A 27,504-nucleotide genomic window follows, 5' to 3' on the forward strand; every position below is an offset into this window, starting at 1 on the left:
AATTAGGATGAGATAAAAAAGGTCTCTCTAGTAAACCTTGTCGGAATTACTACAACGTTATACACCTGAAAAATAAAGTGTTTCCAATATATTTACTTAGTGGACCTGGCAGCAGTCAGATTTAAATATCAAATTAACTTGTCTGCAAAGTATGTTATACTTTAAATAATGCACAGCAGCAGAAAGAAATGGACACATTTCAGCCAGCCTGGAACTTATTTTAAGTGGTGACAACTTCATCTTTTGGATCAGCACCAACTATATTTTAAAGACTATCGAGCCAGTTCTTTATCCATCTATAAATTGTTAAATTAGCCTAACAAATTTGTCAAATTTAACACTGTTATGTAAAACATCCCAAGGCTGGTTAACCCATTAATGACTAATGTCATTACGTTAACGAAAAGCCTCGCAGAATCATTTTTTTCTGGAATAGGTAGAAACACCAAATATGTTGTGGAAGCTGTCAAAACAGGCGCCTACACATGACAACATTTAAATGTCTGATTTAGAATAAAATAGAATAGAATAGAATAGAATAGAATAGAATATACTTTATTGTCCCCTAGGGGAAATGTGTCATGGACTACAAGTGCGTAGTGCATAGTAGTAGCTGCCCTAACAGACAATAAACACACATACAAAATACATATAACAGCACACACTCATGACACATCCAACAAAAGATTGAAAAAAATTAAAACGAAATCATAAAAAAAAACAAAAAAAAAACAAAACACACACCTACTATCATCTAATAGTAATAGTAAATAGTCTACAGGGTATTTATGGCATTGGCTGTGTACTCATCAACCAGAGGCATCTGTTCCAATTACACCAACACACACACGCACACGCACACACACACACACACACACACACACACACACACACTTAAGTGCATAGTGAATTATATTCAGAAAAAAACACCCTTGAGTTTCTGTGGTTGGAGCTCTTACATTCATCTTTTCAGCCTGTTTTGGCCGTTGTGCAAACAAACTGCCATCTGTTTATTTTAACAGTTCATGCAAATTGTAACTATGGGGGAAATTTAACTTCAAAACTTGACATTACGCATTTGATGCTAATTAATCTATCATCCATAGCTGTTGTCCAGACCATCTCCACTGTCCTCTGGACTATCACCACTCTCACAATCTGGAGACTCAATTAAAATGGCTGCCTTCTCAATGACAGCTGTTTTTTCCATTTCAACCACCTCCTGAACAGTGAACCTTTCTCAAAACTGTGTGTGTGTGTGTGTGTGTGTGTGTGTGTGTGTGTGTGTGTGTGTGTGTGTGTGTGTGTGTGTGTGTGTGTGTGTGTGTGCGTGCTTTGCTCAGCTCACATTTTGAGTGCTCTACGAGCAATTATAAAATTCCACTATAGACATTATTGGTCTAAACTGCAAATTCCCATGAATTTTAATATGATTTGTCAGTAGTGTCTCCTTGGGAAAGATCTCAATATACAGCCCTGACCTGTAGCCAGCCTATTCCTGCCCATGCCTTTAGAATCAGGGCATGTGAGCAGAGCGCGGAGTGAGCGGGGAGCAGAGCATGCGAAATATAGCCGGAGCGCAGAGCGGGTTTTAACCCAAAGGCCAGCGCTCACATGCTCTGTTTGGAATGGGATGTTTAACATTTAGGTTTGAAGCAACAGTTATTCTTTCATTAACACGTGATCTAAAGGTTTGTTTTGATGACGGGCCCAATTGTTTAATTTATTAAAATGTTCAACAATGCTTCAAAAATAACTGAAGCAATTTATTCATGAATAAAATAGTTGCATTTATTTTGTTGATAACCAATCAGCTGATTGACTGATAAATACTAGTACTCCACTGCAATACTGAGTTGTCTACAAATGTAAATGCCACTGCCAAATTTAACTGATGCTCTTTGTGCCAGTGTTGCCGTTTTTGTGGTATAATGAAGCATTAACTAATGTGAACCACAGAGCATCAGCTGAACATCATTCACAGTTTTTGCTAATGCTTGAGGTATGTATGGACTGTATGCTGTGAACGGCAGAGAAAATCACTTATTTCTAGCCAGCCTTATATTGCATGGTAGCCTGTTCTCCCTTATGGCCTAATCAAACTTAGCAGCAGCTGCAGTAGAAGCGGCAGCAGTGTTCCAGGTAGTTGTATGGATGTTATGGCTGGCTGGGAGAGCTATAACACATGCTGCTGCCATCTCAGTTTCGCCATTATAAAGTTGAGCCGTTAGCGGAGTCCCATTATGGTTATTGATTTGCTTGTTTGCTGGCTGCTTGGTGGAGAAACAGCGAGAAGAGAGCAGTTGTTTCCTTCCCCTTTTATATCCCATTCTCAAACAGCAGAGAGGGTTTAGAACAGCCAGCGGAGGGTCAGGAAGAGAACCCGTGAGAGTGATATGATTAATATAAATGTTCTGCTGCACTGGCTTTGCTCGGTGCGTCAAGCAAAAAGTGTTTCTCATACAGAGCCTGCAAACAAAGATTCCAATGAAATAAAATCCTACCTGAAACTCCTCAGGGACTCCAATCAGATCTGATATCTGTTTGCCCTCAGTGTCCATTATCGACACTATCTGTCCTCGCTATCAGGTCACTGGTGTAAATGGTGACAATGAGAGGGTAAACCTGTTTGCAGGTCAAGCCACGATCTCATTTCCCATCACCAAGACAGAAAATCAAGCCACTATTAACCCCATAGTGAACCAACTATGTCCACTTTAAAACTTAATTAACGGAGGTGGTGAGATCAGCGACAATCAATTCCTCCCTACAGCTGCCTACAAGACCTGCAGGGCAAAGATGTTCCCCACCACACACACAAACCGTAGTCTAGATATTCATATTATGAATGACCCCTAACATGCATATGACTGTTTAAATTTCCACTGAGCAATAATTTCATATTTAAATGCAGTAATACTGTATATACATCCATGTTGTGCAACATTAGATTGAATCCACTATGTGATAACCCTTTTCTGTGCAATCCTTTCTTCAACACTACTACATTCAATTTCACATTGGTGAAAATCGCAAGTAGCCTATCTCTATCCAATAGGTAAACACAAATGGGCTTACTGCAACAATTGCGATGCAAAATTCACATATTCTATTGCATATTACAGTGTGTTATTATGTATTCTCTTATTTAAGATCACAAGCTTTATACTAGAATTTCTACCTACTATTCTGCTGTAGATGTTTCTGTACTTAAGCTGTTATGTTGCTCTGAGCAACCAAAATGGGCGCAGCACACCCAATTTGGTTGTAATCAGTACAATGACAATAAAAACTTTATATGAATGCAAAATTTATGTAACTTGTAGCTTTTACAGATTCAAATTTGTCCAAGCTAACACAGATTGTGATTTTTTTTTTCTGAGCCTTTTCTTCAAGTTGGCACAATTTAACTGGCAAGTGAGCAAGTGGCAACACTCAGCACTTAGCATTTAGAACAAAAACTGTTAAACCTGGACCACAAAAATGCTTTCACCAAAAAATAGCATCAACAATGGCCTCGCTTTTGTTTTCAAGTAAATGCTCATTTATGCGCAAAATGAGATGTGTACACAAACAGGCGGATCCCTGTGTCCATACTCTGCATTCATTTTGTGAGTATTTGTGCGTGTATTTTTCTGCAAGCTTACGGATGTGGACGAGACAGAGCAGAACCACCAGAAAATGTGGGCGACGCTGTTGCTAATAGCTCAAGCCTGATTACCTAAAGACCTGATAAAGTTTGAACATTAGCTGGAAATATCGTTCGTTGTCTGTGACTCTAATTGGTAATATTTGCGAATAGTATTCTCTGTCCACATTTCTCATTGTATTTTATGGCTTCAGAGACCACCACAGTCTATGGCACTGCCTCTGCTTTTGTCTAACAAAATAACAAATACATTATCACAACCTCCCTCCCTGTCACTATGTTTGTTGTTGTCAGTAACTCTTCAGCTGCCCCCTAGTGGATGCATTGTTTAATATCCATGCAAACATTGGAAGTATGTAGGCAGTTGGTTATGTTGTTTGAGATGGGACTTTACTTTCATACTTAAAGAAGGCATAAATCAGTCTTAAGGCATGACAATTCAGTCAAGTGTCATTATTTTATCTACACCTACACCTCTCTGCCAAAGTGCCTAATATGAAAATTATCATTTTATATAATGATATTAATATTTTCTCACATGCTTGATTAGAGTTCCTCTGAAGACTGTTTAGGTGTGTAGTTTGACATTCAGTATGTAGTGTGTTTCATGTGCGCAGTTTGCAGATTTTGTGTACATATGAAATACCCAGATGTATACTGAACCGGCAGTGGGAGCTTACTTCACACACTCTGCCACCACAGAAAGCATTGCACCTGGGCAGACTGTCTGATGGCAGGCTGTGAGGCAGTTCAAGCACTAACAATTAATTGCAGCTTTCATAATCATTATATCACTAACGTTACCTCTGAGAACATTTTAGATGAGAAATCAGATGTGTAGGTTTCAAATGCTGACAGTTTCATGAAAATGTATGGTAAAATGAAAATCAGCTACGATGTTTGCGTAGCCTAATAATAGTAAAAACATATGGGGCTACACTGAATGGCAAATATAATGTTGATTAAAATGTTTCATCTAATGGTTGCTGACACATGGATGTATGGAGAAGACAGTAATCTGTAATCAGTTCAGTGTACTTCAGTGTGAACAATCTGTGGGTAGTACAATGCTTAAAATTTCATTTAGTTGGCAGTATTCAACAGTTCCAGCATAGCTCCATCCATTTTCCACCTGAGCAAAGGTCTAAAACTACGTTCACGTAGTGTTGGAATACTCAGAAAAACGCATTTCCATTTGTGAAAATTCACAAACACTGTGATGCAATGACCTGTTATCTGTTATAGCCCCACACTGAACATTTGGTTTTAGGAAGGCCAGGAAGAACTAGTGCCTAGTGTTTGACTTTTATCAATAAAGATATGATTTCAGAGGTATGACAAAAACTTTTGCATGTCCAAATTGGCCCTGATCAACCTCTGTGAAAGACTATGTCCGCATTTGAAAGGAGCAACAACAAAAATGTGGACATCAGTTTGAATTTCCCATCGGAAAGGGCAGACTCTCCTGATAACGAAGAAAATGACTACTGTACGTAGGGAGCTGTTTCCAGAATACAAAACTTTGACTGGCTATAACTGTCTCAAAAAATGAGGTTTAATTTGATCAAAATCTGCCTGTGTATGGTAGCCCTGTGATGGACTGGAGACCTCTTATCCACTCTGTTCACGCTGTATGCTGCTAGCCTCCAGCCAGCGATGACACTCCAAAGAGATAACTGTGTAAAGAATATGAATGGGTTCATGAACTGCAATATTTTGCATCGCTGTTAGCAGATTGCCTTGATAAATTGGCTTGTTTACAATCTAGTACATGCAATTAGCATATGACTCCAAAAAAGCAGAGTTTAGCTGGCCTGAATGCTAAACACAGTGAACACACACTGCACTGTGATCCAGGCCAATCTAGTCCCAGTGTGTCTGTTGGATGGAGCTCTGGGAAGCCTGGCAGCCTGTCTTCAGGCTGGCACACCCTGACCCCTGGCATATGGTACATGTACCCAGCCTGCTGGCTTATTTGTCGCCTGGTGACCTGGACTGCAATAATAGCAAGGTTTGAACAAGGGCTGCTGTCCTGAGTAACAAGGAAGACATCTCTTCTGCAGTCTCACTAACTCTCTGACCTCCATGAATTATGGAACATCTACAAATGGTAACAATGCTCAGCTATACCTGGGCTGTTTTTGCTTATAAAAGTTTTTTTTTTTTTTTTTATATCTAATGTCTTTAGCTTGAGAAAATACAAAATACTGAAAGACACATGCACATATATAAAACACACAGTATTCAATTTTTGAATAATGCATCTGTACAAAATAGTTAATATGGGTCAGATGTGTGTGTGTGAAAGGTCTTTCAGTTAGCCTTAAAATAAGGCAGTTTTTCACATGACTCAATAGATGGAAATGCCAGTCTGACAGTCTGATGGTTGGTCCATAGACTATTTTTTTTCCTACTGACCTTGGCGAGTCCCTGGCTTTTCCTCTTGCACCACCATGTCATGATGTTGACATTTAAGGTTTTACGATTTTTTTTTAAAATCTAAAACTATAAAATGTGATGGATAGGTGCAGAAATCACTGGAAGGCAATCTGGGGACTAGACCCAGCAATCAAATATTTTCATCCAATAAGCTACATATTGTTGCTTAAAATCTGTGTAAACAGGCAAATACATATATTAAAAGTTTGGCATAGTTAATTATGTCCAACTAAGGATGATATCAGTAACACAAATTAACCTCAGCTGTGCTTTGTAATTAGCATTACTTAGCAATTACTTGGACAGAACTCCAAGGTATATTAACAGTTGCCAAGGTATATCCAGTGATGCATTTGGGCTTTTTTAATTTATATGTGTCCAAGAAAATGATGCCATCTGCCTGTGGACAATCTGCATCTACTGACAATCACACATGCTCTGCAGAGTAAAACAGGAAGAGAGGGGTGCTGTTTGGTAAACACACTGATTGTGCACAACCTCTACTGTTGAATTTAGGCTAACTTATTCCGTTGTTTCATAAAGCTTAAAAGTGCACCTGGTTGCTGCCATGTCATTTGATACCACAGTGGTTTGGGTTGTTTTGATAGGCTACATCATTACCAATAAGCATCCGGTATATGCGGCTTACCTGCTGGTGTGAAAACAGAATCAGAGGTGAAAGTTTTAAACGAAAAGTGTTTTTTCTCGGCAACTTTATAAAACATAATGCTGACAAAGAAGGTCAACCGGTGACATATATGGGCGAGAGAAACTGTAAGGCAAGCCTGAACTATTTCATTTGATTAATGTATATAATGTATATTATATTTCTTCGAAAGAGTGTTTTGCAGGGTTAAATACAGAAAAAACTCTCATTAAGTTGACAGTCATATTAAAGGTTATATTCTAAATGTATGATTGAGTTTGTGCTAATTCACAGTGTAATGAGGGGCTGAATGCCTTTAAAATAGTTCAGTTATTATTTCATAAATAGGAATTCTTTGTTTCCTTCACACATAAGGGAGAATAAATAACAATGAATACAAAAATGTTGAAAATCAATGTGTATCGGTGCATCAATGTGCATAAACAGTGTATCATCCATAATAAATATGAAGAAAGCTTTTTTATATCTTTTTGCAGCCTGCCACAATTATTTTTACTGCATGTTTGGCTCATTCATGTGACAGAAGCATTTTGAAGTGATTAACAATAAGAATGAACAGTAGATAAATACTTAAAGGTCCCATATTATACTGTTTTTCATCAATGTCACACAGCTGTCTGAGCTCCAACTACATTGTATTTGAGGGCAGACTGTTTCTGTGCCTGCACCTTTAAATGCTAATGAGCTCCGTCTGTCAACGCCTGCCTTGCCTGCTACACTCCCCTCTCATGGAGAGGATGCCCCTTGCCCTAGTGGTAGCATGCGCTAATGTTTACAGTGGGTGTATCGCTATGGCTCCCCATGATGCTAACCAGTTTGACCCAGAATCAGACCCAGAAGGAGAGGCTCCTGAAGAGGCGCAGACTCTGCGGCTGCAGCAGGACGTTTCAGAATGGTTAGTGTGTCTGAATAATGTTAGTTTGTTCGTATGCGTTGTTACAGTTACTACCATGTAGCTAATGGCTAACAGCTAGTGAAAGCTGTGTTTGTCTCCAACACAGTCTCCAAACTCTTGGACACTGTTCACATCGTCTCTGTCTCCAGTCTGCACGTTTCCAGACTTTTTACTGTGACAACCAAACTCCATCATAATATTATTAACATTAAACTTGCTTCAAGCGCCATTGCATAGCGGACCGAAGCAGAGCTAACTAGTTTGCCAATTTCCAGCTGACTTCTCCATACTCGTAGGCAACTGTAAATACTTTCAAAACGTGATGACTCTTACTTGTGGCTCGGGTGCAGTTGCTGGGTCTGGTATGGTTGGGACTGATCCTTTTATGAGTGTCAGTGTCGAGGCAAAGCCAGCTTTGTATTGACCCTCGTTGCTGAAGCAGTCCAATGTGAAGTGGTTAGCACACCAAGCTAACAAAGCTAACATGAACCGTAGCTGTTGTCATAAATGAAACACAACCACTCTCTCTTCTGTTGTTCGGACAGAATATAGGATGGGACCTTTAAATATGAAAGTGTAAGATATAAATCCATGTGTGTAAACTCAAGTCAGCAAAACACACAAAAAATAATGTAAAGCAAATTATTTAGGAAAGAAATATACCTAATGTGCAAATATCTATATATGAAAATATCTCAGGGATAAAAAATTATACAGCTAAAGAAAGAGCTGACAACTGGGATTACGCACAAGAAGAAGAATTATATAAGCAGGTCTTACCAGTGCTGTCATCATAAACCACAGTAACTGTCTTCCACTTGAAGAAGTGGACCAGGTCCAGGATGGCCCGGCTGAGGGAGGAGAAGTCTGGATAGAGGCTAACGTAGAACACGTCTCTGTTGTCCGATACCTGATGCTTCCATTTGGTCTGGATGTGTGGCACGCCCAGGGCATTGCAAATGGACTGGACTGCATTAGCAGAGGAACTGTGAGAGGGACCAAAGATGGCTGCTACTCCCAGAGAAAGCTGGTCACAAGCTAGAGGGGAAAAAAAAAAAAAAAATTCTAGTTAGTTCCATCTTCTTTTTCCGCATTATGTTCATGATGGCCAATGGTCCATGCACTTTGCACTGATGTTGACAAAGTTTAATGAATAATGTCCGTATACAACACTTCAGCATTAAGGACATACTGTGTGTCAATAGCACTGATTAGTATATTCATTATCTTCACCTAAGTGGTTATGTTTATGTTGGTTAGTTGGTTTGTCAGCAGAATTACACAAACACTACATAAACAGATAGCCACAAATCTTGACTAGAGGATGGGTCTTGGTACAAAGTAGACCGTATTAACTTTTGGTGCAGATCATGACAGGGATTTTGCTCTCACTCACTGGAAATACACCAGGCATACTTGGCTGGTATCTATGAGTGGGTACCATTTGCGGTGAATGTGAATAGAATGTGGATGCTAGTTCTGGTGGGTTGGAATTATTGTTATTTAAAGCAGTTTAGGCTGGTTTATAATGATAAAATTCCATTTAGTTTGATATTTGATTAGGCTTGATTGAAATAAAGGGAACTATTGTGCATTGGTGGAGGCAAGTCTGCTGATATTTTGCTTGTTTTCTTTTTGACAACAAATCCCATTTGCAGTCAAACCGACAAAGAATGCATCCTAAGTATTTTTATATTCTTCTTATGTTGCAGACAGCTCCATTGTTGTCCAGAAACTATAAAACACGTCAGTGAGCCACACTTTTGCACCGGATGACACGTTCCTTCATCACCATGAACACACAAACTGTCGCTTTTTTTGTCTCAGTCCCACATACACCGCCCTGCTGCCACAAATACTCACTAGAGCACTGTCACAGATTGTCGTTTGTTCTGTTGATTGGTTGCCAGTTGTCAAGAAGGTGGTTCTTACCCAGTATGAGCCATTCTGAGCCACACACCAAGAGACAAAGAGTAGAGGAGGAGGAGAGGCTAATTGCTAGAAACACAGCGTTTTGTTGAAACTGATAGACACTGACTGATGGCCCGTATCCCTGAAGTATTTTGGTTTAGTTTCTGTCTGTGTCCGTTTGTTTACATAATTTAACTGGAACCAGCCAATCTCAGTACATGATGGGCACTTGGAGGAGGACTTGGCTGACCTGTACACCCAGTTGAGGGAGTCAAAGCTGCAATAATGACTGCATACCTGCAAAAAATTCCCAAACACCAGGATAATTGTAGTCGTACATTTTTGCAAACCACAGATATGTTGGCACTTTACATTTCTTAACATTACAACTTTCAATTTTGTAGGTTTAATTGTCTATTTCATGTTGTGACAATGTTGTACTTACGGTCTGTGTTAGAAAAATTGCTTGGCTGTGGTTAGGGAAAGACTTGTTTTGGTTTCTACAAATATGGTGGGTGTTTGTCTGCCCCAGCCGCAAGCAGTTTTAGAAATGTGTGTCTTAACGCTCTCCGAGACTCTGGACTGTGTTATAGAAGCCAACCCACCTTTAGCACTAGTCAGTGTTAGTGAAGGGAAGGGGCTACTGACAGTTAAGTGTGATTCTCCATCCCTTGCCTCTCTTTTGGCATGATGGGCAATTTGCTACTTAACTAAAAAAAAAAAAAAAAACAGAATAAAAAGAAAGAACAAGTAAATATCAAGCAGTCTGCTTGATATGCTTGCACATCTTGAAACACAGTCTTGAACTGTGGTTGCTGGCGCTGCAGCCTTCTTGCCTGTAACTCGTATTGTCCCTTTCACCTTCCAACACAACAGTCAGGTCTTAAACATGTCATGTAAATGTAATACATTACATAGGCCTGTGACACATACAAATATAAATGTTTCAGTGGTTTGCAGAAGTGTTAACTGTCAACATTTTTCCTGAGACCGGCCTGGAAAGTGAGTTGAGCTCAATGAGGTCTGATGATTTCATGTATATAATGGCATGTCCATTCATGGTCATTTAATCCCCTAGACCTAGCAACTAAGTATTAATCCACCAGTGTAAATAAACAAATGCACTCTTTCTAATGACAAACTTCGCTCCAAATTACAGTAACTAGCTGTTTTAAAGAAATTACTCAGCCTTCTTTTCAAGAAATAAACTACTATTTGTGAGGAACATGTAGCCCTGATGCTGAGAGCTACCGAGAAGGAAAGGAAGTACTATATGTAAGACTTTTCTGTTCTGAAATTTGTTTACAATCAGGAAACTATAGAATGATGAATTATCCTTTCAACAGGAAAGCCTCATACCAAGAAGCTATTCACATAAGTTACAGACTAAAAATCTGGAAGCACAAATATGTAATATAATGGAGAGAATTAATCAAATGCAAATATGCAATATATGTTTGCATTTTCAGAAAAGCAGACTGCAAGCCAGACGTTGTCACCTAGCATCAGTGGGCAAACTCAGTAATGCTCTTGTGGCTGACTGTGAGCAAATGGGAACATTTGTGTCTATGGTTTTGAAATAAGTTCCCTTCTACTGATACTGATTACACAGAATGTAGTACATCACAGCTCCACAACACAAAGATGAAGATGAATCAAAAGGTGCGACTCAGTTTGAGCTTGCTTTCATGAAATTACATTCGGAACACATACAAACAACTGAGCATCTTTGTATCAGCTCAACTGTGCCCTCTAATCACCTTATTTGATATAAGGGAGTTGGCTAAATCACTGAGACAGGATAAAATGGCCCGTAATTGATAAGAGACTTGAAATGTCAGCCTGATGCACACACAAAACTGATAGATTATAGCACTTTATTGGCTGTCTCTGGGGGCCAAACAGGTCTTTGAATTACTGCCGCTGAGTCATTACCTGGAACCAATCAATTCTCTCTGTTTACATTTGAAGTGCTCAGCCATTTCTCCCTCGCCTGATTATAATTGTCACAATCTAAGCCACTGCAGCTCACAAGCCTCGAACGGGGAATACATTTACAATTCAAAGCAGTTATGGCATAGCATATGTGCACACACACACACACACACACACACACACACACACACACACACACACACACACACTTTCACTTACACACAAACAGCAGCCAAGAGCAGGCTAACACCGGAGGTGGATCTTCCAATCACAAAAATAAATACCTTTCCTGGAGGCTTCGAAGCTGTCATAGATGTTTATCCTTTGGATGTCGTAGGTGAGCGTGGTGTTTGGCAGTAGGGTTCTGTTCCTGTTGATTGTGTTTAAAGCAAATTTAAAGGCTAGTTCCTCAGCGCCTGATGGGCCACTTTCAATGGACTCGAATATCCCCCCTGTTAAAGAAAGAGACACAATAGTTATTAGTGCTTTATCACTTGAATTATTATAATTGGAGAAGATGCTTCACAATAGCCAGCAGTCATGATTACATAGAGCTTTCTATTAAACTAATCACTAGAGTTGGAAGAATTACCTCAATTAGAGTGAACATGCTTTTTCAGAAGATATTGGCTCATACCTTAAAACCTTTTATGATCAATTTGGCAAAAAAGAGGAGGAAAACTTGCCAAATAAACACTCTTATTGGTGTCCAAATAAGATGGATTCTCCCGCAAATTAAAGACACATTGCTTCATTAAAGTATACAAAGTTTACACGCTTTCATTGTAGTCATTACATGATTAAAAACAAGAGGGAGATTCATCAAATGCACACCAATTCTCGGTAGGGTAGGTCACACATGGATAAGTGAATAGTGTTGAGCAATTTATTGTAAATATGGAACCACATCTTTGCTAATACCGATGTGGTTACTTTTTCATTTGTTACTAAAAAAGTAATAATATCAGCGGAAGAAGATGTCCGTAACTCTTTACATTGTATTCGTCAGCCCAGCTATGACAATAGATGCCTTATATCAACTCCACAGCCTCCATACCAACACTGACATGGCATTAACTCTGGTTAATGTTTTTAGCTCAATGGACTGTTTATATGATGCTAATTGTCTTCCCAAAAGTCAGCAACACAAGCCAACATTCACTGATTCACAGAGGCCACCATGCATGGCACAACCTGCTGATTAGGAACAATTTCATGCACACCACCAGAGGCAATTTGGGGTCCAGAATCTTGCCCAAGGAGACTTCAACATGTAGACTGCTATGCAGGGTCGAGGTGAAGTCTGAACAAATGACTCTTGAGTATTGATGGCTGTACCAGCTGTCCAGCTGATGTAGTAGAACATGTGCTCACACTGGGTGGTCTGTCCAGTGTTTGGGGATAGATGGGTGTAGCTCTGTTGGGGGCCTTAATGGCCAGCACCATCATCTTGAATCGGATGCAGGCTGCAAAAGCCAGTGGAAGTCATGGAGGAGGGGGGTCAAATGGGAGAATTTGGCAGATTAAAAATGAGGCGCACTGCAGCGTTCCGCGTACGCAAGTTACAGTAGTCCAGAGATGACCAGTGCCTGGACAAGGAGTTGCGCTGCATCATTTATGAGAAAAGACCAGATCCTGCAGATGTTGCAGAGGGCAAATCTGCAGGATCAAGCCACAGCAGTTCGAAGTGATGCACAGTTGTCCAAGCGGAAACATCTGCCAAACATCCAGAGATGCACAACGTGGGTGTTGGAGGAGGATGGGGGGAAAAGGGAGGACAGTGGTTATGAGAATCCATGTGATGTATTTGCAGAGCCTAGTGATCTAGTGTATAGTGAAAACAGAGATGGCCCTAATACTGAGCCTTGATGGACACCAGTTTCCAGAAAGCAGGGTTTGGACAAGGATCCATTCCATACGACCTGAAAGGTGAGATTTGTTAGGTATGATGTGAACCAGGTTAGAGCAGAGTCAGCAATGCCAAGTTCAGCCGGAGTGGAGGGGAGGATCTGGCTGTTGATTGTATCACACACAGATGATAAGTCAGGAAAAATGAGGACTGACGAGTGGGAAGAGACTCTGGCAGGACTCATTGACTCAGTCAGTGTAAGGGAGGCCGTCTCAGTGAAGTGAGCAGTCCCGAAGCCTGATTGATTAGGATCAAGGAGGTCGTTTGTGAAAGATAGGAGGACAGATGGTTGTAGACTGCGCGTTCATGGGTTTTAGAGAGTAATGAAAGAAGAGATACTCTGATGTCTGTAGTTTTGGAGGTCAGCTTAGTCTATATTGTCTTTACTGTAGCTGTCTTGAAAGGATCTGGGATAAGGCCTGAAGTGGGGTAGTTAATCAGGGTGATGAGGAATGGCAGGATGTCGTGAGAGATGTTTTGGAGGAGGGGGGAGTTGAAAAGGCAGCTGGAGTGGCAGTGTTCTCTGGGGTGATCCAGGTCTCTGTACGGGCCAGGAAGTGGAGAGTCTGCTGGGAGGCATAGGCTGAAATGGTTTCTGCCTTCTTGACAGCAGACTCGCAGTTCCATAACCCCTGCTAGTACTACTACTACTAGTAGTTCAGTGCTGGTAGAGAATGTTGGATAGCAGATATTGGCTGGGTTACAGCCTCGAGCAATGTGTCTCCAGTGAAATCTTCTCCTGTTTGTTGTCCTGACTGGGATTGAGTAGAACTCATAGCTACAATTGCTGGTGGGCAGTAAGTTACTTTGACTTGCTCAATAGACTCCCGCCGAGAGACTCCCTATGTCTTTGTTGCTGTCCTGATGTTGCAGCTGATGCTGTAGTGGCTATCCCATATGTGCTAGATTTACTTCATGCAGGGTTAACGCCGCCCTGCAATCGAGCCTACTTGCTGTAGCTGACTTGGCCGAAACTGTCTGACAACACTCAGCTTTAACGGTTTCACAACAATTTAACCAAAAAGCATCTTGGCAAGATGAAATATTTCAACAAACACCCCTTACAAAAAGCCTCAACACTAATTTGACACTTTCTTCTAACTCACTAGCAGTAGTTTCACAGCTTCTATTCCCTGGACAAAATATAGTTAATCAATTCCTTGATTGTTAGAATATCTACCAAATGAGTCAAAAACAATACACACACCACCTGCTTTATCTCGTTGTTTGTGATGTAGAAAATCAAATCAGCAAAATAGTCCTCGGTGAACACAGAATTTTCACCTCTGGGGGTTCTCCTGAGAGAGGTTTTTGTGACTGAAATGTAAATCCTTTTTAATAAGTCAGGCAGAGATGGGGCGCCACAGTAACTCAGAGGGTAGAGTGCGTGCCCCATGTACAGAGGCTATGTCCTCACTGCAGTTGCCCAGGGTTTTGTAGTCTGACCTGTGGGCCATGTCATCCCCCCTCTCTCTCATCCTCCATCATATCACAAGCTGTCCAAACACATGAAGCCATAACAAGGCCAAAAAAAAAAAAAAAAATCAATCAATAAATCAATGCAGAGATGACAAGTGTATATGGGAATTATACTGTATTCACATGCTCCTCAGATGGTCCCACTTCAGGGCCACACACAGCAACAACAGACGATGTTGATGAGATTAAACTGATGGACTGAGTGCTGTGTTATGCAGTGTAGTTTTCTAATTTTGAAATATTTTATACAACTCAAAGAAGTCACATTACCGTAACCTCTTACTTAGTGATGTGATGCTGCCAGATTTGGCTGGTGTAATAAAACAGTTAAGAAAAGAAATGAAAGTCAATAATTACACGATGAATGGACACTGCATCAATAACAAAATAGTTATAGTATATAGTTATAGTATATAGTGAGATGTCTGCTCAGAGTCTGAAGGATGCTAAAAGACACCCCACCATCCAAAGTCTGTTCAGCCTGCTGCCAGCCGACAACAGAAATATCTGCTGCTGCACCACCAGACTACAGAGCAGCCGCCTTCTCTAGGCTGTGAGACTCCTCAGTCCCATCCTATACTGGTTTGGGGGAGCTCCATGGACAGCTGTTTTGCAGGTCCAGTTTGCCCAGTAAGCTGTAGACCCAGTGTTGGCTCCACTATGAAGGTCAGAACGGATACTGGATACCCTATTTAGACACCTCATTTTGCCAGTTAATTAAGAATGAATGTGAATACTTTCTTGAAATATATTGTTAGTGAAGTTAAGTTGTTGAGGTGAAGTGGGAAGTACTTTTTCACAATAAGAATTAATGTACTTGTCAGTACATAATGAAACATCAAATGTTCTTTTACCAATAATATTATATTCCTCAGCATAAAGACATGAATGAAAAATACAATTTCAATCCAACTTTGGACAATAATGTAAATCCTGAAGCTACATTCAAAGACAACACTTATAAACATCCACTGCCTACATTCTTCAAAAAAGAAAAAAAAAAAATCTGCATTTGGCAACTGTAGTATGATCAAGGTTGTGAGAGTAAACAGTGTGTTGTAGATTCATCCAATATGGACACTGTCCCTGTGGCAGATGGCTCTCAGACAGCAGCGAGTCTGAACCATTGCAGAGGCAGAGCTGTAGTAGACTCAGTGTAACAATCGGGAATAAACAACATGGACTAATTATTAAATTAATCCAACATTTTTCCAGAATCTCATAATGAACTGATTAACATTGAAATGTCTGATCATCTTGTCTTGGCTAGGCATGTCATATTGTTTCTTTATTTATATCAGTAATGATGACATGCCAGTGGTATATTTCACACGGTATCAATAGCAAATACAGTTTTACCATATTTGTGTCTGTTTGTATGTTTCAACACACAATAAATACATGTAATGAATGGGTAGAGGTAAGTGACAATTACTTCAACATTTGTCAATTAAAAAATATATATATTTTTGAATTGTTTTCATCACAAGGAATTAATGGACAGACAGTGGTCACCTGGTTTAACTTTGCTATAAAGAAAATATAAATTATGATTACAAGTCAGGATCTGAAGTGCCTATTTTTAGATGATTTCTGGAATTATTGTGAATACTCTAGACTGTAAAACAAAAAGGACCCCGCTGACTGAGAAGGCAAAGGAGGTGAAGAGGGAGAGTGATAGAAACCGAGGTAAAACAAGAGTGATCGGACAGGTTTCACTTGATGGAGAGTGCTGTTGTTGTATCAAAGTCTGTTCCCCTGCTGATACCCGTTTCCTCTCACCACCAGGACTTGTGTTGCAATTTGACCTATGTATTAAGCCTTTAAGAAAAAGAGGTGTAAATTTTACTCAGTGCCCAGCTGACTATTACTAGCATACGTTTGAGTTCTACCAACCTGCTGTCCTTATTACATACATAGGTTTGTATCTTTGACTTTTTATGGAAAACCTGTTCTTTTACAAATCCTGTGGCTTGCTTTATACGATTATCCACTCAAGAGTTTTATGTCCATCCGAGCCTTTGAAGTACTCCAACTTCAAACACTGTTTGGGGAGGAAATACAAAAAAGGTAAAAACCACATGTGCTAAGAACCGAAACTAACTGAGCTTTTAATATCATGAAACTGTACATGAATGACCTCTTGAAAGCGAACGCAAATGGATCCAGTGAGGATTCAATAACAACATGAGGCACTGTACAGCGTTTCTTTTCAGAAAGCAGCAGAAGTGTGTTTAAAAGTGCGGGTCTCCACAGCTACAGCCCTCCAGTGAATTCTTCTGACAGCCAGCAGATGAATGGACAGAGAGGAGGCCTGGGGAGTTGGGGGTGGGGAGGTCGGGTTCTGAGATCAATGTACTCTGATTGGCTGGCGAATCAATCAATCAAGCCCTCGGGGAGCAGTGGAGAGCAACGGTGAGAGATTGAAGTGTTTTGTTTGGGTTAGCCCTATGGCCTGGCCCTGCTGGCTCAGTGTCAGTCAGGGGGAGCTTTATTTACTCCAACTACAAGCACTCTACTGTAGGACCCTCTTCAAGTCTAGACCTAATCCATACACACCACTGCACAAGTACTTCAGGTGCCTCCTGTCACGAGCGATTACTACAGATTCTGATCAATGCTCCCTCACAGTCATCCCACTATTGGACTCTTTAGAAATGCTCTTTTCCAGGAGCACTTATTTTGCGCTGGGGCTTAAAGCAAACATCTAAACAGAGCAGACTTCTGACGCCACCAGCACTGGCGAGAAGTTTCTTCTTTCATTAGTATTCATCTCATGGGAGAGCCCTATTTTGCATGCCATAATGAGTTTGAAGGAATTAATAAGCATCAGTTAAGCGGGATGTACTATAATTGGAAAGCTGAGCATTTGGAATGGCTCCGTTCACACACGAGAAGCGCCGTTTTCCTGCTGAGAATCTCTACGGTTCCATTGAAAGGAATCTGGCCTGTAAATGTGGAGATGAATCACTGCAGGAAGGTGAATCAGTGTTAGAGAGGTGACTGTTTAAGTAGGTAAGTTTGAATATGAATACACCTGGAGTCTAATGAGAAAGTTGCTCACTTGTCTGCGTGGACACAGGGATATGGAAATGAAGCAGAAAAAGTGAGATGAGGATAGAACGAAAGAGAAAATTCTCCAACGTGAAGACATTTTGCTTGTTCACATCTTAATGAGAGAGAGCCTGGGGTGAGGATGTGGACTTGTTTTAAAAATCCTTGGGCCTCATTTACAATTGTTCCCATATTCAAAATGTTTTCTTTTTATTTAATCACTCACACATGACAAAATTAGAAAAAAAAAAAAGGACAAAAACATGCAAAGCATATGTCTGATTTATGAAACCTGTGCAATCTTAATCAACATAAAATTGCAACATAAAAGTCTGACAATAACATAATAATGGACCCACTTTATTAACCAGGTGATCTTTTAGTCTATGGAGATGTGGAGAAAGTTGCCGTCACAACAACTCTTACTGGGATAAACGATAAAACTGTGTACACGTGACCCTGCTTCATGCTCCGACTACCTTTTGTATTCACATAATGAGAAAATGTTTGTGAGCACATTTGCCAAGTCATGAAACGTTGATCCTGAACAAATCTACAAAAATGCTTTCGGTCAGTATATTTGCTCATACCAACTGAGCATCCCATCAGCCCATCCTCATTGGAGAAATTACCTGTATAGGTCGACTGTGCAAGCAGCTTATTATGACCCACAGTGAAGTTAATTATAAGACGACGACCTCCTGTGGCTACAGCAGTTATCACAGCAACGAAGGATCAAATAAAGTAAATAAAAATAAAGAGCAACACAGTCTGTATAGGGAGGAGGACAGGTTGGATGATTAAGTAAAATAAGCAAGTTAGTTCATGTACGTACGTAGCCATGCGGGTGACCCTACTGGCTGACCTGACTTACCAGTCCAAAGCCTCAGTATATGACGAGTTGGCAAACAAGACTCAACAATCAGCTATCTTAAAAATTGGATCTTTTGCATCTTTATTCGCTTCCCTTTCCTCTCATCTCCCTATTACAAGTAATAAAGGCAAACACATGGTGGGAAAATATGTACAAAAAAAAGAAAGAAACATCTTTAAAAGTTTCAAATCACTATCACTGTCTCTGTCGGGTTACATTCTACCTGCTGTTTTCTAAATGTTATGCTGTTAGGACCCAGCACTAAATAAGACTTAATGTGTGCTTGGATCAGTCATGAATTTACGTATCCAAACTTAGCTGATCCATTGAGGATGTACTGGGATTCAAGAACTGTGGCTGACAGGACTCTCCAGCTGCTGCTTGTTACTCCTCAACCTAAAACCAGGCTTCTTCCCTTTTCACAAAGTGTGTATTTTCTGACCAAACTGCAGAGCTCAACCTGCTGATGACTGAGCTGGTGCTTATTGTGTCTTTTCCTGCAATCTAACAATTCCAGTTTGTTTAAATTACACAGATGGCAGTTTGTTTGCACAACAGCCAAAAAAGGCTGAACAGCTGAATGTAAGAGCTCCAACCATAGAAACTCAAGAGTTTTTTTTTTCTTTTTTTTTCTGAATATAATTCATTCACTATCATAAATATGCACTTGTGTGTGTGTGTGTGTGTGTGTGTGTGTGTGTGTGTGTGTGTGTGTGTGTGTGTGTGTGCGTGTGTGTGCGTGCGTGTGTGTGTGTGTGTAATCTCCCAAGGAAACAGTCCAAGGCAGCTGCCCAACCCACAGCCAGAGAGCAGTGATCAGTCAAGAGAGAAATCCATCAGCACTTCATCAATCTGATCAAATGACAGTGGACACACAGTGACCACAGCATTTGCAGCCATCGCCACCTTCCTTACTTATCCCAAGGATTTGCAGTATGATCCCAACAGGCAGTGCGCTCACTGATATTTAAACATACAATCAAAACGCTGCCTCCGTGATTGATCAGAGAGAGTACTTAAGCAATAAGCCACTCAGGGCCAAGCGTCTCAGCAATTTTAAAAAGGGCTAAGGAGTGTTGTTAGGCAGGATGCCAAGTGGAGGAAAACATTCTTAGCTGCTCAAAAATGACTATGAATGGCAGCCTACAGTAATGAAGGGGCCCCAATGTTCAAAAGGCTTGCTGTTTTACTCACTAATAATTGAGTGTAATTTGGCTTAGTTATTGAGTGGTCAGTGATAAACTATATTTTTCTTGCAAAACTGCAACTGAGAAGATTTGTATTTTTAAATGTTTGCAGGTTTCTAGTACATCTCAGAGCTAAACAGATTTCTCTAGGGGACACAATTACTTGGATATCCCTTGAATATTTGACAGTACAATTTTAGCTGTCAGTGAAGCATTTTTTTTAATTGTGGTGTAGCTATTTTCATTTAGGTCATTATTTGATTACTTCCTTTTTTTTTATTTTTATTTTTTTTTAAGTCATTGAAATGGATGAATGAGACAACAAGTGACAACAAGTTATGAAGTTATGAACTGGCAGGAATTTATAGCTAAGATGTCCTGTGTCTGTGCCTCTCTTCATGCTTTAGATGTTCCCTGTTTCCCATGTTCCAAACTCTGCTGAAGCCTGTTAGGAAGCCATTCATTTGAGTCAGGTGTGTGCATGCAGGACAGGAGGGCCAATGGGAACAAGACAGAACAACACTGCACTATTTAAATCAGGTTACTAGACTTGATGCTATATACATAGCAGCTCCACTGTCCTGTAATAAACACATGAACTACTGTCAGTGTTGGGGGGAAATGCCCTACAAAAGTAATGCATCACAGGAATTGCTGTTTGAACAGTAATAAAGTATTAAAAACATGTTTCTAAGAGGATTTGTGGTAATATTATTATACCGTCTATGTTCAGTGTCGCTTTACCATCCCAAATTAAGTGTTTATCGATGTTGGTGTCATCAATGATCCATTTAAGTTTGTCCAAAGCAGCTCATAAAAATATAAATATTCAAACATTGGTCAGTAAAGACATGCTAAACATTGTTAGATCTGTTAGATTCTCCACAGTTCAGGTGTTCAGTTCATTGAACTAAAACCAGAAGAACTTAAAAATTATTCATTCATTCACTCATCAAGTTCTAACTAATGTCACTGTTTGCTTATTTATATTCTTTTGGTCTGTAAGGGTCCACTGATCAAAAGAATCCATTGCTCACTCTCTGCCAAATGCATTCATCGAACCAAAACATAACTTCTTGTGACAGGAGATATATTATCTATCCTTCCTGCCTGGTGTTGTTTTGTTGCTGTCAACTACATGAAAGTATCTCCACCTTTTTCTGTGTAGTCGTCCCCTCAGGAAAGCCCCTGCAGTATTGCAAGAGGTCCCAGCTTGGAAGGCCAGTTCTTTCATGTATCTTTGCAGCCATGGTAGAATGGGCTGTTATTGGCTATCAAGGGGTGTATGGGAGCCAAGCTATTTTAATGTGTTATGGAGCAAAGTCCCGCCTCACAGACTGCTTTAGGACCCAGTCAGACAGAGTGCAGATTTTCCAGTGTTTTTCTTAACACAGCTGAACACACAACAGATGAAAACTGAAGATAAACAGTATGTTAGTGTTAGTAGTTAATCCAAGGTTGTAGCAGCAAAACAATATTACCATCTTCTAATGTATAATGCCAAGTGGCACTTCTGTTATTAAGTATAATACATTTTATGTAATTATTAATGTATTACTCTACACAAATTGTAATATTGTAAATGTTTTACCTTTAAATGGCTGTATGATGTCTTACAGGGGAGATCAAAGTGTTAACTAGTGTCATAAATGATGATTTAATCAATAAGGATGCTGTGGCACTGCGGCCTGGTGTGCATTTGTAACAAACAAGGGACTGCAGAGTACAACATTATCCTGATATCCAAGAGCAAAGTGATTGACAGGTGCCCTGAGCCACAGATTATTGAGTCCCTGGTGGCTCAAGACACAAAAAACTACGGTTGAGAGTAATCCATTAAGCCCCTGTCCTGTCTGTGTGGACATGTGTCAGAGCCATGTCTTAATCAGACCATGCATCAAACCCTTTTCCCACCCCATACTGCCCAATCGATTGAACCCCTCAGAAGTTATAAATGATTAATTATGACACTGGTAGTAGCATGATGTAATCATTATAACCCTAAATAACTGTTAGAGCTTGCCGGGGGGGTATAGGCATTAGCAGAAAACTGCACTTCCTTTTCAAGAGCATTTCATGTTATACAAGAAAGTATGACACAGTATGTGGTACAGGAGGGACAAGATGATCCAGTACAGGTCTTGTGGAAAACCCTAAAAACACGTGTGCTGCTGAAGTCTAGAGCGACTGCACTTGGGTGTAGACACTTGTGTGGGAGGTCTCAGGTATTTAACCTCTCTGGAGTCATTATCAAGCTCATCCACACCACCTGGTTTGTTAGGTTGAGTTGCTGGAGTCACCAGACACCAAGTGTAAAAAACAGTGGTTGAAGTTGTCACATGGGGCCAAACGTGAATGGTTGTAAAAACCTCCTTCAGTCGTCTTTCAAACCTTCTCGATCCAACATATAAAATGTGGCACTCAGACCAAACACGATGTGAATATTCGCTTTGCATTCTGTCTGAACACAGTGTAAGTAGTTGTCTTCAAAAGAGTGTCTCTTCTTGTTCAGGTGCAGTAAATGTATTAGTCTTCCTCAGGTCTGCACAGGTGATTGAATTCCAGATATATTCTGGCATGGGTGATCGAGTTAATGGGACGCGGATGGTTGAATTAGTATGGCCCAGGTGGTAAATTAGTGAGGGAGAGTGTCATGGTCTAGTTCCTTAACTTTAGTTAGCTAATGTGTATAATTTTACATAATGTACAACTGAGGCTGATAGAGATGTCACTATCATTTATGCAGGAATTATATCATTAACCAAAGTTATTGCAGTTCATCATGAATGTGGATGTCAGATTCCATGTACTTTATCTTTATTGATAGTCAAATATTTTACTCAAAATCACAGTGGATTAATCTAGTAAACTGAAATTAATTATGGGGAACGATGAATGTCAGTACATCTTGTACCTAGAGCGGCTAACGTGTCAGGGTGACCTGTCCACAGCAGAAAAAAGTGGAGTGTAATAAATAAAAACATTTCGTCATCCAGATAAAATGCACCTGTTGCAACAAATGTTACTGTTATAGACATAGCTGTTCTCATGATTTCTTGCAGAGGAACAAAGTTGGACAAAAAAAAATTGAACGTGCTGATACATTTTGTGATATTTCATTTCAGCAGAAGGAGGTGGTGTAGCCCATTTGGTGGATGTGCTGAGTAAACCAGTCTCTTGGAAGCATTGATATTGTTTGGTTTGCTAAAACAGCGCATGCTGCTGCTCCTCCTCCTCCCGTGGATAAAGGCCATGTTGAGCTATGACTGACAGACTGTGAGGCTCAGCAGAGTTCAAAGACAGATTTATACAGAATGTGGATATATAAATATCAGAGTCCCCAGTTCGGATTGATTTTATCACTAGAACAATGACGGACCTCCATAGCTTAGCAAATCTGCCTATGAAAGATAAAACATTTCTTCCCGCATGAATGCTTCAGTTTCCCAAACCGAATCACTGCTGGCACCTCGATCAATACTTAGGATGTCACTGTAAATTGTAAACAAATCTCCCTCTGAATTCAAAAAGACAGCAGAGGACAGATGAGCACCTTATGTTTGCTGCGATTGGTTTACTGCCTGGACAGTGTTCAATGCAAAAAGGCCCTTCAAGTGAGTTCATGAGCATCATGTCAGCCTAATCCTTCACCATGAAGCGAATCAAGGCCCCACCGAGCTATGACTTAACTCAGGGCCCTGCAAGGCTATAGGTTGGCCTTTCCCACGTCTCTCCAGCAGGCCCCCGGCAAACATTAGGCGTCATCCATCTCAATTTTCTCTCTCCAGAAAACAGGAGACAGAAATTAATAGTAAATCCTGCTTCAGCTCATCGTTTCTGTTGAGTGAAAATTATTTATGAGGAAAAATAAGCGAGCTTCCCCCGGCACCTCCACCCACCCTCAGCCCCCAGTCCCTGTCTGTTGTTGACAGTTTGATGGCGATCAGTGTCAGAATATCAGTGCTGCAGAACGGGAAGCGTAGCATGACGAGCTCCGAGAGCATGTTCCGTCTTTATCACAGCTGAGGCTCTGCTGCAGTAGACAGGGTCGGGGGAGGGAGGGGGTGTTGTTGGAGGGCAGGAAGAGGCCAGATGGAGGCAATAAAAAAAAAAAAATGGAAAGGCATTGAAGGATGTATGAATGCAAACAGAACAATGTGGGGAACCGTGATGATTAAAACGTCAGTGATAACTCATAAGGTAAAAGAAGAGAGTTTAAATACAGAGTATGAACGGGAAGCCTGGAAGAAAAGCACTTTGTTGCACCTTCACCAAAGACTTTCCACATGCTTCTACAGGCCAGACACCAAATTATATTATCATACACACATTCATCCATTTCTACACCGTGTCTCACATCACATTCAAATTATACATAGATTAGCTGAGTTTCCCGTCGGAAGGTGGAGGGGATGGTGGTGATGTCGAAGCTAGGTGAGATGGCTGCCCTGCAAGAGACCACTGTTCATGTTTCCACATAGTGTGAAGCCTCTGGATGTTTCAGATGAGATGGGACCATTCCCAGCCATTTTTCAGGCTACAAAACCTGCGGCCAAATGTGTATAATCAGGTGTAGAAATCTGTGTGCACACAAAATGGGAAAACATGCATACGTCTTTTTGTCAGACCTATTGAACTGTTCCCACATGTCTCGTCCTCATAACTCTCTTGGAACTTTATGCAGAGCAGGAGCTGTCTGCCCATCCCCACAATTCACTATAAATGGCTCTCAGCATGTTCCAAATGATGGTTTGTTGACCTGTTGACCTGAAGCAGTTGAAGAACGGGATGCGTAATTTTGCAGATTATGAACTTGATGTAACGATTGATCAAACTTATATATGAAAGTATTATTTGTGGGTTTAATTCTTCCTTTAGCAAAAAATTAAGAAAGTGACAGAAGTGGTGAATGCTGTGAGTTCAGAGCCACAGACTTGGGAGGAGTTTAAAGTGGTCTGATTTCAAGCGAGAGGCCAAGAGACGAATCCCTGCTTGGAGTGAGAGTGTGCAAGCTTCTGTAAGAGGAGAGGAGATCCCTGCTCTCTCTGTCTGCTTGATGAGGTCATCATCATGGGCCAAAGCATCATTATGGTCCTTGTAGCCTCTGTCTGGCCTAAATTACGCATTGGCAATAGCCACTAGCAACACCAAAGCAGCTGCTGTGTCATGTGGCACTCCCATTACACAAAGCTACTGCCTTTATATAGTGCTGGTTACACCCGAAGGATTCTTACTCCCAAATCATACAGGAAAATGATTTTTATTTATATATATATAGACGATGTATTTTTTTGTTTTTTAATGTAAGTATCATTATCATTATAACAATCATGATGCACACTGACAAATATATTTACAGCAGACAGTAAAAACAAGGATAACAACTCATGCTAGAGGTTCTAAATTATAGCTGTAACCTTAACACAATTTAGTGAAAATTCAGCTCTAAATTAAATGTCCCCCTAATTCACACTTTCTTCAGCACGTGGCCCTCAGCTGTGTTGATTTCTCTTGCTTTACTGTGGCATCTATTCTAAACACGTTGGCCACTGTTGGGCAGCTTAGCTCATTTGAAGCACAATGTATCAGTTAATGGTAGTCTATGACAAACTGAAATATGACCATTTAGTAAACTTGAGATACTGATGATGACAACCTCTCTCAAGTTTAGATATGTTTTTTTTCAATGAGTTTTCAATGAGTTAAGAGAAAGACTGTGTGTTCATCATTGGATCTTGGGCTGGGAAAACATGGGCTTTCTATACATTTCATATTTGACATGCTGGCAGAGCTGTTGTCGGCTGACGGGTGAAATCCGGAGTCTATTTGTGAACAGAGCTCATTTGGAGAAGAAACGCTGTCATACATTTTCCTTGAGCAGTATATATAATGGTTAGGATCAGTGTCGATAGCACACATATTATGATGTGAGTCCTTTGTGTTATAAGGCTGTATTAATCCTCAGGAGCCCACAGGCACATTTAATCTTCACAGTCACAGTGCTTCTCTTAAGTTTAATGATTGTGTCAGACCTGACCACACAGGCATAAAATACATACTGTACATGCTGTTAGTGTGGCTTACTTTGTCAGATGATATCAGGTTTCTATTGGTGCAATCACACAGTGCCTGTCTATGAAGATATATATGGAATTTCTTTGGTTTAGTCTCACTAATTGCAAATTACTGTGACAAAACTAGAGCCCAGTATGAACTAAAATGGTAAGGGCTTTGATGTTTCAGATGCATTTTTACAAAATCCTCATGTTGTCTTATGTTATTAATTTCATATCACGCCTACATTGCCCTAGATAAAAAGGAGTTCCATTTAATCAGTGAAGATTTGTATGAATCAGAAAGCCTTGAGAAATGCCTAGGATGAAATAATATATTGACTGTGAACACTTTGATGACATTTAGGTCCTCAGACCTTTTGGCAGATGATGATGTATTTACCTAATATCATAATTATAACTCATTGTGACTTTACAACTTATGTTATGGTGTTCTCGCTCAATTACATAATTATATGCCCTTTAGTTTATTCTGGTTTAGTCAAATTACCGATAACTGCAACACATCCTCATGCCAAAACAACTGAATTGGCAGTCAGTCCCAAACTGACTTATATGACTGTTCCTAAAAAAACAATAATGATGCAGTGAACCAGCGACAGTGTACCGGACCTTCATCTTACAGTCACAGTTTGGTTAGGCTTAGGAGATAAAACTACTTGGTTACTGTAGGTTTAAGTAAAACATTGTGGTTTGGGTAAAATAAATTAGTTAGTTCCTTAACTTCACTTAGACACGTACCTACATTACGGATGTAGATAAGTTGCCGTTAATCTTTGGACACGAACATTGGTCTCCCGTGCTTGATCAACCCATCCCTCCACCCCTGACCTGCTCCCTCAGTGGACTGCTTTGCTCTTCATGCTACTCCACCTGACTTCCTCCTTTGCTGCTACAGTGATTACTATGACCAGAGGTCGCCGCCTAACAAGAAATGAAAATATGGGTCATAATAATCTGCTTTGTTTTGGTATTCTAAGCCAGGGAGAAGGTTTTTCCAACCCTGCTTGTAAGGCGATCTGAATATACAATCCGTTGTCTTCCATTAGAACTTTTTTTTCCGAGATGTCATTCCTGTTGCGTAGGGACACTATCAGTTCGATGCTGTGTCTGATACCAGCATAAGGCAAACCAAGTCTGTCCCAGTATTCCAGTGAGACAGCTATCTCTGCATGCAGATGTATAGTTATATACAGCTTTAAAAGATGTAAGTGGTGTGACTGAACAACAAGGGAGGCCCAGGGTGTGACTTGTCCCCATATCTGATATTGATACAGAGAGAGAATAGCGTGATGATCAGTGATGGAGTCAATGTGCTTTCAAGCTTTTTTTTTTTTTTTTTTTGTTTAATGTGCTTTACTGAACATTTTTAATTTTCAGCTGTGGAATTCAGCAGTGGAATAATCTGGCGTATACTCCATCTACCCCTGT

The 27,504-nt window shown here is 40.3% G+C and overlaps 1 protein-coding gene across 2 annotated transcripts in view; it reads right to left on the bottom strand.

Annotated features, from left to right (window-relative positions):
• grik2 (glutamate receptor, ionotropic, kainate 2) overlaps nucleotides 1–27,504 on the bottom strand; it is a 266,601-nt gene that overhangs the window by 177,018 nt on the left and 62,079 nt on the right. For both annotated transcript variants that reach the window (XM_037075481.1, XM_037075480.1), the window contains exons 3-4: nucleotides 11,781–11,948; nucleotides 8,431–8,688 (exon numbers count right to left, since the gene is read on the bottom strand). In XM_037075481.1, the coding sequence (XP_036931376.1) occupies nucleotides 8,431–8,688; nucleotides 11,781–11,948 (426 nt within the window). The remainder of the gene's footprint in view (nucleotides 1–8,430; nucleotides 8,689–11,780; nucleotides 11,949–27,504) is intronic.

Source organism: Acanthopagrus latus, chromosome 17, assembly GCF_904848185.1.
Source record: "Acanthopagrus latus isolate v.2019 chromosome 17, fAcaLat1.1, whole genome shotgun sequence".
NCBI classification, from domain to species: Eukaryota; Metazoa; Chordata; class Actinopteri; order Spariformes; family Sparidae; genus Acanthopagrus; species Acanthopagrus latus.